The following is a 12,712-nucleotide window of genomic DNA, read 5'->3' as shown; positions in this document are numbered from 1 at the left end:
GATTTTTTTTTTCTATTTTTAACGTTTTTAAAACTGTCAGCGATCTCCCTGAGGCAGCACTTAGCCTCAGGGAGATGTGCGCTCTTTCATGCGCATGTGTGAAAGGGCACAATCTTGCTTTTGGGGAATCCCCCCCGCCCGCACAGGAAGCGGATAGCACTTCCTGCCGGACGTCTTGCTGGGTGGGCCTTAATTGGCCCGCCCACGTAAAATGGCGGCGGGGCCCGCTTGTCCGGCGGTGATCGGCTCCCCGCCCGCCGGAGATTGGGTTGGGCCCTCCCGGCAGGCAGAAAATTCTGCCCTCTGTTGTAGACGTATTGCTTTAAAAGTTGCTCAGGGTGGACAAAGAAGAGGGTTGACACTCAGAATAACCACCTTCAACACCTCTTTGTCCTTTTGTCTATGACATCTTTTGGTTATCTCCACCTATCACTGGCCCTCTATCCAGCTCTACCTGTCCCACCCCCACCCCCGCTTAAACCATCTTATATTTCACCTCTCTTCTATTTTTCCTTAGTTCTGTTGAAGAGTCATACGGACTCGAAACGTTAACTATGTTCCTCCCTGCAGATGCTGTCAGACCTGCTGAGTTTTTCCAGGTATTTTTATTTTTGTTCAGAATAAGTGCCACCTCCCTCACAGGTGTGATGAGCAGCATTTCTGGGCTACTTGCTGCTATGGATACCAAGGAACCGTGTCTCCTTAATTCAATTACCTCAAGGAGGGCTTGGAGGTTTGGTCAGGAAAATCTATATTGTCCTTCTCTGTTTGGCTGCTCTGTTTGGGTACTTTCTTCATATAGTCCGACTTTAGACAGCTTTAAAATGTAACAGAAAAAAACTGACAAGAGATGTAGTGAAATTATCTGAGGAAGCAAATGAGTGAGCCAGGCTCTGGAGCTTCCTCAGCCAATTGGTTTCCAGTCAGCTGCTACTGAAATAGGTAGGCTGAACTGTCTAGATAAAGGTTGCACTCTCGAGTTCTGTGCCCTCAAGTAGTTTACACCCACTTACACACAAGTGACGGCGATCTCTAGTTTTGTATCTTTTGATTTACTCTGAAACATTAATTGCAGCAAAACATACAGCGATACATTTCTGTTCCATCACTCCAGACTATACATCAGTTCCACAACAAAGTGAGCAGCAGTGAGGTAAACTGATAACTTTATTTATCTTTAAAAATGATGAGTAAGCAGACAATAAAATTTTGTGCCACAAAACTCTCCAGTGTGTGAAACGGCTTGGCACCACACCTAATACTGCAAATTCTTTTAAAAAGGGAAGATTACTTAGTCTTACTACGTACCAAAAATCTTTACAGAAACGAAAAAGGACCAAAGAACCAATTCTGCCCTCCCCCCCACCCCCCCCACAATTTCTTGAATATTTGTCTGAGAAAATAACAAATACCAGTAGGAAAGTTGAAAAATTGTAAAAAATATCAGTAGTGGGTTATTCGGTAACAATAGCAGACATTTACAAGCAGAGCACTTTAGTAATATAATATTTTGGACCACGTCAATGAAATATGTATGCTTATGCTTATGGGACTTTGTTTAGGGAAAATATACAAGTGATGAAAGTCATATCTATAGAAATATTGTAAATTTAAAAGCTTTTTAAATAACAAATTCCATCAAAAATGATTCAGAAGTGACAACTGAAGTATCGTATTTAATTTGCCTCCTTAACATCGGAGACCTTTGTTGTACCTACCTACACGAATATAGGCAGGAGGCTCAAAAATAATGACTTCACAAACATGCAGTATGACTTGGAATTGCCTTTTTCAAACTTACAGATGAGCAAATATGTCCATTAAACACTGTGCCTTCCATAATGAAAAAGAGTTCCAAGCAGAAAAGTTTTACAACACATTATACATCGATTCCATACTAGAATTTCTATAAAACATTTACCAGTGTCACATTATTACATAAGTTCACTAATATCAAATACTATATATAATCAGTTACTTATACAATCATTAAAAAGTCACTTTTTTTTTAAACAAGTATATAATGCTTAATTTTGAATTAACATGTTAATAAAGTTTGTGCAAAACAAGCAGGCCTCTATAATTAAGTGATGTCATTTTGCTTTCCTGTTTTTTTTTTAAAAAGAGACCAGGGGATTTGCTCAGAAGTGCGTCTCCTTTTCTGTGATGGTAGGAATGCGTCCATCGCCTTTAAGTTTACCATCACAGTCATTAACTGTGCTGCAGCATGTGTCCGCATTGGGTGATCCTATTCCTCTTCGTCGCAAGTCCGGACTAGGTGTTGTAAGCTTCTTAAATCTCTGAAATTGTAACAAGAAAAAGGATTTTAAAGAAAGCAAGTCAGTATTGGGCTATTTATCTGATTATTTTCTCTCCTTTTTTGAAGGCGAGGATAGATGTTTGTGTATGATTCCACCTAGCTCATATGAAATGACCAGTTTTAATGTGTGAGAGTGGACAGCGATGATTAGTAGACTTTATAAGCATAAGTCCTAGTGAGTGAAGGGGAGAATTCTGGGTTGACATCCTACAGATTTGCATGTTCGTTGGGGGCAGTTGGCACCATCACCTCTCCACCGTGCCTAGCTGGTTTTCCTGGTTGGGGTTGTGAATCAGGCTAATGACCAATCCATGTTAAGGGACTTAGACGTAGGAACAATCCAGAGCTTATCTGCTGGCTGTAAATCAGTAGAAGGTGATGGATTACTTCTTGTGCCACTAAGCATGGGAACGAGTAAGAGAGAAAACTGAGATTTGACTAAAGAATGTATTGGAACCAAGACGGATTTTATACTCATTTAATGTCTGCACACATGAGAATGCTAACTGCATTTTCTCATTCTCTAGTCTGGCGGTAACAAGGTCATTTCTAACGCCCATGCATGGTGTCACATAGCTAACTTGAACATAGCACTTACTCATTTTACAAGGTGGAACAATTACACCATTAGTAAAAGTTGTACTGATTTTTTAAGAGATAAATGGCACAATATTACTACTTTAGAACAGTCATTGCAAATGGTTTTGGAGCAAGCAGGATATCAGGTTTAAGTCGCTTTTATGTTTGGCAACTAGGGATGGGCAATAAGTGCTGACCCAGCCAGCAAAGCCCAACATCCCTTGAATGAATAAAGACATTAAAAACATGGAATCATCCCAGATTTGCACAAAGTGCTATAGCGGGCGGGAAAAAGGACGTTTTATCCGCCGTCCGCAATGGAGGCTTTTTGCGCTGTCTTGTTCCATTCCTGGCGGGTCCTGCCTCATTAATTATGCATTCACGGGGAACATGCCGGATCACTGGCCAGCGAGCTCAGATTTGCCCACCATGCTGTGACCTCAGTGCTTCTGCGCTCCGGGCGCCATATTTAAAGCACACCAGAGCGCATGCCTATTTCATTTCTTTAGACCAGGACTGTACCAGGCGACAGGCGGCCTCGAAAGCAAAGAAGACGGCAGCCCCCAAGTTTAGTGGTGCCTCTCTGGGGGTGCCTGCTGGGTGCGCTGTGGTGTCCTCTACCCTGGCTTTGGCCACAGGAGGTCCACCAGAGTCACCAATCCGGCCTGGGAGGCGTTGGCAGCGGCAGTCGGCACCACCAGAGCACAGAGGAGGTCATTCATACATTGCAGGAAGAGGATAAATGATCTCCTCCGCTTCGCCAGGGTAAGTCAACCACCTCATCACTCTCCACTCACACACTCACAAACCCATCACACGTCCACAGGGATCTCACACCTCAAGAGACAACCAGTGATCCAGCATGTTCCCTGTGAATACGTAATTAATGAGGCGGGATCTGCCAGGAATGGGACAATATGGCACAAAAAGCCTCCATTGCAGACGGCGGGTAAAACATTCTTTTTCCCGCCTGCTATAGCACTTTGTGCAAATCTGGGATGATTCCGCCTTATATTTTTTTATTCGTTTAAGGGGTGTGGGCTTCGCTGGCTGCACCAGCATTTATTGCCCATCCCTAGTTGCCAACTCTCACACAAACCTTCACATCTCTATCAGGCTCCATTCCTCTGGAGCTCGTGTCCGTATCCCGTCCATAGCTCCGCTCACCACACAAGCATTCCACGCAGCGCCATGTGTCCTGCTCACACTCTCTCCATCTGTTTCCATGTAGGAGAAGCTGGCTCACAACAGCAAGGAGAGGTCCCAGACTGGGGTGGGGGGGGGGGGGGGGGGGTGGTGGGGGGGGGGGGGGGGGGGTTGGTGGTGTGGCCCACATTAGGACCCTCACTCACTTTGAGCAGTGTGCCATTGCGCTGACTGGTGAGGACATGGGCCATACCTGTGTTGGCGGTGAGGTCGGTGGCAAACACCCAGGTGTCGATCCTACACCACATCATCCCTCTCTCAAGACTACTATGAGTGCTCTCTCTCCTGCTTGTGACTCTGCTGCTAGGCACTAATTATCTCTACTTTGGTTCACAGGGAGCTCTGCCAAGCAACCGACACCCTCAGCCAGCCAGTCCCTCAGCTCCATCCAGGTTCTCACCTCCAGCCAAGAGGACACCTCCTCCGTTGAAGAGCTGGAAATAAGCAGCCTGGAAGACCCATCGCAGCGCTTACCCACACCCTGCACCAGCGCAGAGACACACACCTCAGTGGGACCTAAATCTAGAGCAGCCTCGGGTTCACAATCTGGTGGTCACCGCATGGACACATGTCTGCAGCGGGAGGAGGCAGGTTCAGCTGAGCTCCCTGGCACTCGGAGGACTGCTGGGGAAGAGGCATCTGTGAGGTCTAGGTCAGATGACGAGCCTCTGGATTCGGCCTTCCAACTCATCGTGGAGAGTGATCAGAAGGCAGGGTAACATCATGCAGAGCTGGTGGAAGCCCTCAACAGAGTGACACACAAGTCAGAGGAGTGCATTCACCTGCTCTCTGATGACATGCTGCCCACATGTGCGTGCATGGAGGTCTCCATGGGAAAGATGGCGGACGCCATGAGACCCTGGTCCAGCAGAATGTGGTGATGCGTGTAGAGCTGCACTCCAACACGGTAGTCAGGTGTGAGTTCCTGCAGTGGCAATGCAAGAGGGAAACAGGGCACCTCATCATCCCACCAGGTGCTCCTTCCTCTCAAGAAGTCAGGGCAGGGCCCTTGGGCACCCGAAGGCAGGAGGAGCGGCAGCTGGACACCCCTGGGTCGTCCACTCAGGAATCTCTCCCTCTGAGTCCCTTTTGTCTGTAACCCCCTCAACCTCATCCTCTGTCACCGCAGAGGGAGCAGCTGGCCCACAGGAGGACAGGCAAAGCAAGCAGGGGCCCCCAAGGCCTAAGGTCTGCAAAGGACATATGGCAAAGTCATCAGGGGCAACAGGGCCAACCATTGCACAGGCTGTCTCCACCCCTCCTGCGGATGTCAGGGCAGCACCTAGAAGAATTGGTAGGACTAGAAAATTCTGATCACAAGTGGTTGCACGGGTGAACACATTTCTATGCTTCATAAGCTGAAATTCACTTTCACTGAATAATGTGCAATGGTGCCCTTCAGCTTCATTTACAGGCTTCACGAGTCCTCCCCCTGCACCTGCAATCTGCTACTAGCCGTTCAGCTGCACGCAGCTGGACCACGAGTGATTCTGGAGGGAGAAGTGTGTGTGTGGCAGGGCCTTTCGGGACCTCGTGTAAGCACTCTCCCATGGACGTGGATCCTTCACGTATCACACTCACCTCAATGTCCTGAGCATTTTCAATGCTGCCCGCTGGAGTTCTCTTTCAGTTTTCCATCTGAGCTGACCTGCATCTCCGCCCACCCACTGATCGCATACAGCCCCTGTGCCCGTCCAACACTATGCTCCGCTCACTTTCAATTTGAGAAAAATGGTAGCCATCAAGTTTTTTGCTCAGCTCCCCATCCTTTCCTCCCCTCCAGTCACCCATGTCCTTTTTCCCCATCACTGCTGACCCCCTTGGCATCACCTTCCACCTCCTCATCTTCACTACCAACCAAAACCCTTTTCTTTCCAGGTTGTCCAGGTGAACGTACACGTTCCCTACCTTCCTGAGAATCCCACCCCCATCCACATTGGCCTCCCTGACCTCCTCCTTCCCACCTCCCAGGGCCTGTGTCTGCCTCTGATTCCCCCCCAACCACCATCACTGACCCTTCTACCACTATCATTGCATCCACACCCTCCTACCCTTTCGGGTCTCTCTGCCCCCTCTCATACTCATCATTCCCTCCTACCATGCTCACCCTCAGTTCATTCCCGAGGAGGCAATCATTGACTCCGCAGAACCCTCCCTTGCACTTTCATCTGGACATCTTCTTACTCCCTCCTCCACCCTTACTCCTACACCCCTTAATCCTTTCTCCACCAGACTCCTTACCCACGCCAAACTCCTTCCTCATCCCAGTATCCTTCCTCCCACTGGACTTCTTCCCCCCTCCAAACTCCTTTCTTCCCCAAAAGTCCTTCCTCGCATCGAAGTCTTTCCCCCTCAGAACTCCTTCTCCCCTCCGAACTTTTTCCCTTACACCTATCTCCCCACTTGCTGCATTCTCCCGCATTATATCCTCCTCCTCCCATACTCCTTCCTGCTCCCTCCCAACCTCACTCCCCGACACCTTCATCCCTCCCCTCCCAACCTCACCCCCCACCCCCCCCCCCCCCACCCCCACACCAATACGCCTTCCTCTCCCTCTTCTCACTGATCAGTCTTGGCAGCTCATGGCCAAGACCACGATGTACCGAAGAAGACCTGAGACATCGATGGAGATCTCCCACCTTCCTTAAGCTGCTTTGCAGCGGAGCTATGTCCATGAGAATTCACCCAGCTGGTGATGCACGTGTACCACCAGGGTCCCGAAGCTGTGGGGCTCCAGCATCTTCTGCTCCTCGGATGCCTGCGATCTGAGCACGGCCCTAACGGTAAGTCCCAACTTCTATACGTCACAGTTGTTCAGGTGTGCTCCGGGCCAGTGGGTTTTCCCACTGGTATAACAGTAAATCTGGCATGTGGGGACAATTCCGGTCGGGTCTTACTTTGCATCCCATTAGCGGGATGCAAATCGGGTTCACACCGGCCGCCAGCGGGATTGGTGCGCCGCCATGGCGGACACCAATGGATGATCCTGTTGTGTTTCCGTGCCAGCGTGAAACTGATTTTTGGCCTCCTCGCCACATTGTACACCATCCCCACGCTTGTCCTGACGCCCGACGCCAACAGGGCCGGAAAATTCCGGCCATAATCTTTTACAGCCCACAAACTAGATTTTCAATACCCACACTAGGTTTTTTTGAATGTAAATGTGAAAGTGTTTTTCTTACCATAATTTAAGTATAACATTCTCAGCTTTTAACATAAAATGAAATTCATAAAGGTGATAACTAAATACCAAACCAAATGGTTGACTACTTGGTGAGAAGACGCAGGCAGTTCATAACGAACAGCACTTACTGGATTGAGAACAGTAATGATAACGTTGACATATCTGATTGGAATTACCTCTAGAAGGGTCCCTTCAGTGTTCCATATTTTGAAGATAAATCCCAGAGGTATGCAAATCATGGAAGAAAGAGCCAGGGCCCACCCTAGTGCATAACCCCAGTCTGGATAGGTGTATGTGTTGTTATACTTAAGTGGTTTATATCTCACAATGAAGAAAATGAAAATTGCCTGAAAGAAAAAAGATTAAGTAACATTTAAGATAAATATTTTCTTCAGATATTCTAATGTACTCATGTAAAACATTAAATTTCCTTCCCAAATATTTTACTTAGGGTACATTTATCCTGCACCACTACAAAACAGTTTTGCAAAAGTAGCAGTATAACTTTGGTTAATGCTTCAGGTTAGTGATCCTAGACACCCACTCTAAATTTTAACTTTGTTTCACTCTTCTGCTTGAATTACCTGCTTTTTTTGGGTTGTTTTTTTCAGAATTCGGCAGTACTTTAGTCTAGCGTAGCTCAAGTAACTCTGGTGTCAGGTGCTGATCTGACTCCATATTGCAACAATGTCGGACAACCTTGGGAAGGCTATTGCCCAAAGCATAGGCATGTCACCACGTCCACAGTGTCATGCCAGATTTGTGAAGCCAGTATTTCTTACAATAATTTGAGAAAGTGGACGTTCAAAGTGTACTCTTCAGGAGTGGGATCACGGCACATGCATTCTGTTACCCAGATCTGCAGCTTTCATTTGGCTGTTGCTGGTCAAGAGCTGCATTTTGCACTTCCTGGTCTCATATCCCAACAACCTGAAAGACTGGCCGGAATTCTCCAGCCCCTCACGCCGGTGGGATCTTCCAGTCTGGCCGATATGAATGGAGATTTTAATGGCTCGCTGGCCTCACAGCATGGCGAAAATTCCGGCCATTGGACAGGCTTTCCCAGGTGGGTCGTGATCCCTACATCGAGATGAATTCTGAGTTGGGAAATTAAGTACTTACCTCTCAGCAGCATAAGTGTGATTAGGTTACTTTTTTTAATGCTAAAACATACGTCCACCAAGTTCGTTTTTTTCTTTAGAAAGGTAAGAAAACAGGGAAGGCTGTGAAAACTGGTGCAAAGGCAAAATACTGTGGATGTTGGAAATTTGTAATTAAAAAGCAGAAAATACTCAGCAGATCAGGTAGCATGTGGAGAGAGGAACAGAGTTAATGGGCTGAAATTTCCCAGGCCCATGGAGGCGGCTTTGGAGGTTAGGGGGGAGTGAGCGAGGAAATTTGGAAAGATGTGCGTTGGGCCCGCTTCCCACCGCACTCCGGCCATCGAGTGCTTTTCTGGAGGCCAAATAATGGGTCCAACAGCAAACCTTCCAACAGCAGCAAGAACCTAATTCAGGATTAATAGCAGGATGATGGATGTAATGTTCCCTGAGGGGCTAATTACGAAGCTATCTCTGAGAGCCCTGTCCATTTAGAGATAGTGGCCGGGTTCCAGTGTTGGGAGGTCCAATCAGTGCGGCCCACGGATAGAGTCGCCAGCCGCCCTTGCGTTGTGGGTGATGCCATCAACGGGAGCAGCAGTGGTGCCGTGGAGGGAGGGAAGTGGCTGACCCTGCAGCAGGGCAAGCATCAGCGGAGACATTGTTCTTCACAAAGTAGCTGCACGGGTATGCCTGCTGCCTGGAAATAGATCCCATTTGTGAATTACTGCCAGTAAATGATTTTAAACCCTTAAGAGAATTCCAGCTCAGACCACCAGCTGTGAGATCTATTTTCAGGCTCCTGACACAATGGTGGGGTGTTTGTGGAGTGTGGTGGGGAGGGCCGGTGGGGAGGTCTGTGCGGCGTCGGGAAAATCTCTTGCGGCCTGGAAAATTGAAGACAAGCGGCTCATCAACATCCTTAATCGGATTCTTGCTGCCGCTGGAGGGTTTGCTGTCGGACCCATTATTTGGCCTCCAGAAAAGCACTCGATGGCTTTTCCAAAGCCGCCTCTGTGGGCCTTGGAAAATTCAGCCCGTTAACTCTGTTCCTCTCGCCACATGCTGCCTGGTCTGCTGAGTGCTTTTGAGTAATTTCTGCTGGTTATTACAAATTCCCAACATCCACAGGATTTTGCCTTTGCACCAGTTTTCACAGCTTGCCTCATTCTCTTCCCTTTTTACAAAAAGAAATTTAGTGGACGTATGTTTTAGTAATACAAAAGTAACATAATCCCATTTATGCTTTTCAGAGATAAGTCCTCGATTTTAAACATACAGACATGCATATGTGAATGCATTTATGAACGTAAAAGGATTACAAAAGAAACATAATTGCATTGGGTGCAGAAGTAAACTGCAGATTGCAAACAACATATTAGAGAAGAAATGAAAAACAAAATATGTAAATGCTTACAAATAATTAGGGGATATAAAGTACAACGATATCTTAAAACATTATTTAATATTGAAGATATTATTTAACATTGAGAACAACTTGTATGATTAATTTTTTTTTTCCGAATGTAAAATGACAAAATTGACAAAAGGTGCAGTAACAGCTTAAGAACTTACTGAACATATACCAGGTGTGATGAAATTCCAGCACCATTTAATTAGAACGAATGGCCTGTACCCAATCATGTCTTCAATATTGTCATAGAATCGATTACTTCCTGTGAACATGAGAGAGATTAGGAGACTATCAAGTATAAGACAGGGCTGTGTCCTTATCTGCATGATTTAATATTATTGCAGTATTTTACAGTCATTATTATCTGACCTGATAGGGTAACATACTTGGTTTACAAGTTTTCTTGCGCATGTTATGGGTTGCCGTACTGTGGAAATATTTCATTTCACAGAAATTAAGATAAGTTATTACACCAGTCTGTTGCATGGAGCTCAAGAGACATTTGCACAAAGGCAACTGCAGATATTTCCACAGTTGTTAAATTACAATGGATTAATGATGCTGTCTGATTTTTCTCTTTTCTAATTTAGATTCACAGATATGTAGAAACCTTATAGAGATATATGTCTGAAACCCAAAGGACAGAGCAAGTCAGAGGTATAAAATATTCAATATGTTCCCCTTGAAATGCTTTTAAAAAAATCTTATTTCCACTGTTTTGCTGGCCAGCTGTAATTTATTTGTGAATTGATCCCTCATGGGCTATCCAGAGAGGCTCACTAAAGAAAATAACAATAGCGTCTTACAGTGAGGCTGTGAATAGGCTTTATGACTAAAATGGTTTTGCGGGAAATGTTGATTTTCTTAGAGCAGGAAGATCTGCCATTTAACAAAACAATTGTGAAATCTAGGATTTGCACGCTAGGGAGACTTCAGTTCTGTCCATATTCTAGACATAATGGGCTAGATTTTGTAGTCAGCAGCAGCACTAGCTGCTGACTTCAAAGAAAGTGGCCCACAAAAATCTAGCGATCTCTGTGGTATGGATTTTATTTTGGTGCCAGCGACAGAGGATCTCTGGCAGTTAGCAACAGTGCTATCATCAAGCAGGCTAAGCAATTACATTGAAGAATTCCCACAGACAGCAAATCAGGAAGTAAAAGCAGGTATTATCATTTGCTTTTTTAAAATGATTTTACAGAAAGCAAAATAAAGATTGGTACATACACATTTGATTAAGGCAGAAACTGAAATGTCAAAAATAAACTTTACAGTTTTTATTATTTTAAAAATCTATGGATTTTTAAAATGAAATGGAGAAATTTGTGGTGGGCGGGAGCGGGCAGGGTTGAGCGCGGAGCCTATTGTCGCTTGCGATTGGCTGCATGCTGCCATTTTACCCGGGCGGCCCAATTATGGCCCGCCCAGCATAATGCGCAGCCAGTAGCGCTCAACGCTACCTGTGCGGGCGGGTGGGGGGGGGCGGGGGAGAGTCGGGGCTAGTGCTCTTTCGTGCATGCGTGCAAAAGAACACAGCGATCTCCCTGAGGCACGGAGCTGCCTCAGGGAGATTGAATGGTTATGAAAATTAACAAAGAATAGATTTAAAAGTTTATTCAAACATGTCCCCTCACGTGACTGTGTCACATGAGTTGGTACATGTTTGTAAAGGTGGGAAAATTTATGTATTTATTTTATAAAAGCTTCAGTAAACCTTACCCCGCCTGCACAGGTAGCGCTGTGAAGGCTGCTTGGGCTTTTCGCCTGCCCACCAACCTTAAGGTTGGACGGGCAGCATTTTTAATGACTTTAATTACACCCTTAATGGGCTCAATAGGCCGTTGACATTTTGGCGGGTGCGTAGCCGACTCCGGCGCGTGCCCGCCAAACGAAGTATCGAGATGACGTGCAATGAGGTCAGGACGCATGCCCGACGCCATCGCCTGTCATTTAACACACACCAACCGGAAGATTCTGCCCATAAAATTAGTTTTTCAGGGTCAGGATGCTATTGAGCAATAATTATTGGCATGTTATTAAAAACCTAGTTGCACCTTATTCAAGGGTTTTTACAGTGAGGATAATAGTGAAAATATGGAAGTTCATGTCAATTCACTGGTTTCTAATTGATTTCCATCTGCGAGCACTGTGAAGGAGCAGAGAATCACTGAAAGCAACATTTGGATTTTTGCGTTTAACTGCACATGTGCAGATGCCAGAGGTTGCATTCAGTTTCACAGAGTAATGATGGCAAACACTGACATTTTCCTCATCATTACACCTGCAAATTCCAGGCCTTTATTATAAAAAAACATGTCCTTCTTTTCTCCGATGTACACTAAAAGGGCTAGAAACGTGCAGGTTGTTTTACAACAGCACCATCTACTGTTTCATTAGTATGGCAGTCTCCTTCGCTCATTTGTAAACATCTTCAGGTAAAGTTTTAATCTTTCTTTCTAAGAAAATATACCATTATGCCAGAAGTAGAGGGATGATTGTATAATAATAGACTCTATATATAAGTTAACAAATGTGGCATAGTAAATTAGCATTCAATACTAATTATTGATGTCATAAATTTTGGACAGAGTTTTACAATCCCACCAGCGGGTTTGCAGGTGGCGTTCCATGAAATTACCCAGATAGCCTTACCGCTCCACCCCTGACCTGTTGTAATCAGATTGGCTGGCAGCTCTGTAATCCCAGAGGAGCGCTAGCCATTGCTGGGACTACAACCAGTCTCCAGATTCTAAATGCCAGAGCCCACAAGACCAGGTAGGTGCAGGATCTCATGGTGGGGACAGGTAGTGGTGATAGGCAGAGGAGGGTGCGAGGCCATGATGGAGAGGCAGGGAGCAAGGGAACACCTGCAGGGAGGGTGTGGGGGGGATGGATGGGGGGGAGATGTT

At 45.9% G+C, this 12,712-nt stretch overlaps 1 protein-coding gene across 1 annotated transcript in view; it reads right to left on the bottom strand.

Annotated features, from left to right (window-relative positions):
- Window positions 1-1,149: 1,149 nt before the first annotated feature.
- Window positions 1,150-12,712, bottom strand: part of slc6a11b (solute carrier family 6 member 11b) — a 177,158-nt gene continuing 165,595 nt past the window's right edge. Inside the window, exons 13-15 of the mRNA XM_078543413.1 lie at window positions 9,965-10,065; window positions 7,466-7,636; window positions 1,150-2,300 (exon numbers count right to left, since the gene is read on the bottom strand). Coding sequence (XP_078399539.1) covers window positions 2,142-2,300; window positions 7,466-7,636; window positions 9,965-10,065 — 431 coding nt within the window. The 3' untranslated portion in view covers window positions 1,150-2,141. The remainder of the gene's footprint in view (window positions 2,301-7,465; window positions 7,637-9,964; window positions 10,066-12,712) is intronic.

Source organism: Cetorhinus maximus, chromosome 6, assembly GCF_964194155.1.
Source record: "Cetorhinus maximus chromosome 6, sCetMax3.hap1.1, whole genome shotgun sequence".
Lineage (NCBI taxonomy): Eukaryota > Metazoa > Chordata > Chondrichthyes > Lamniformes > Cetorhinidae > Cetorhinus > Cetorhinus maximus.
Note: the sequence above shows the minus strand (reverse complement) of the source record. Positions and strands in the feature narration are given on the sequence as shown.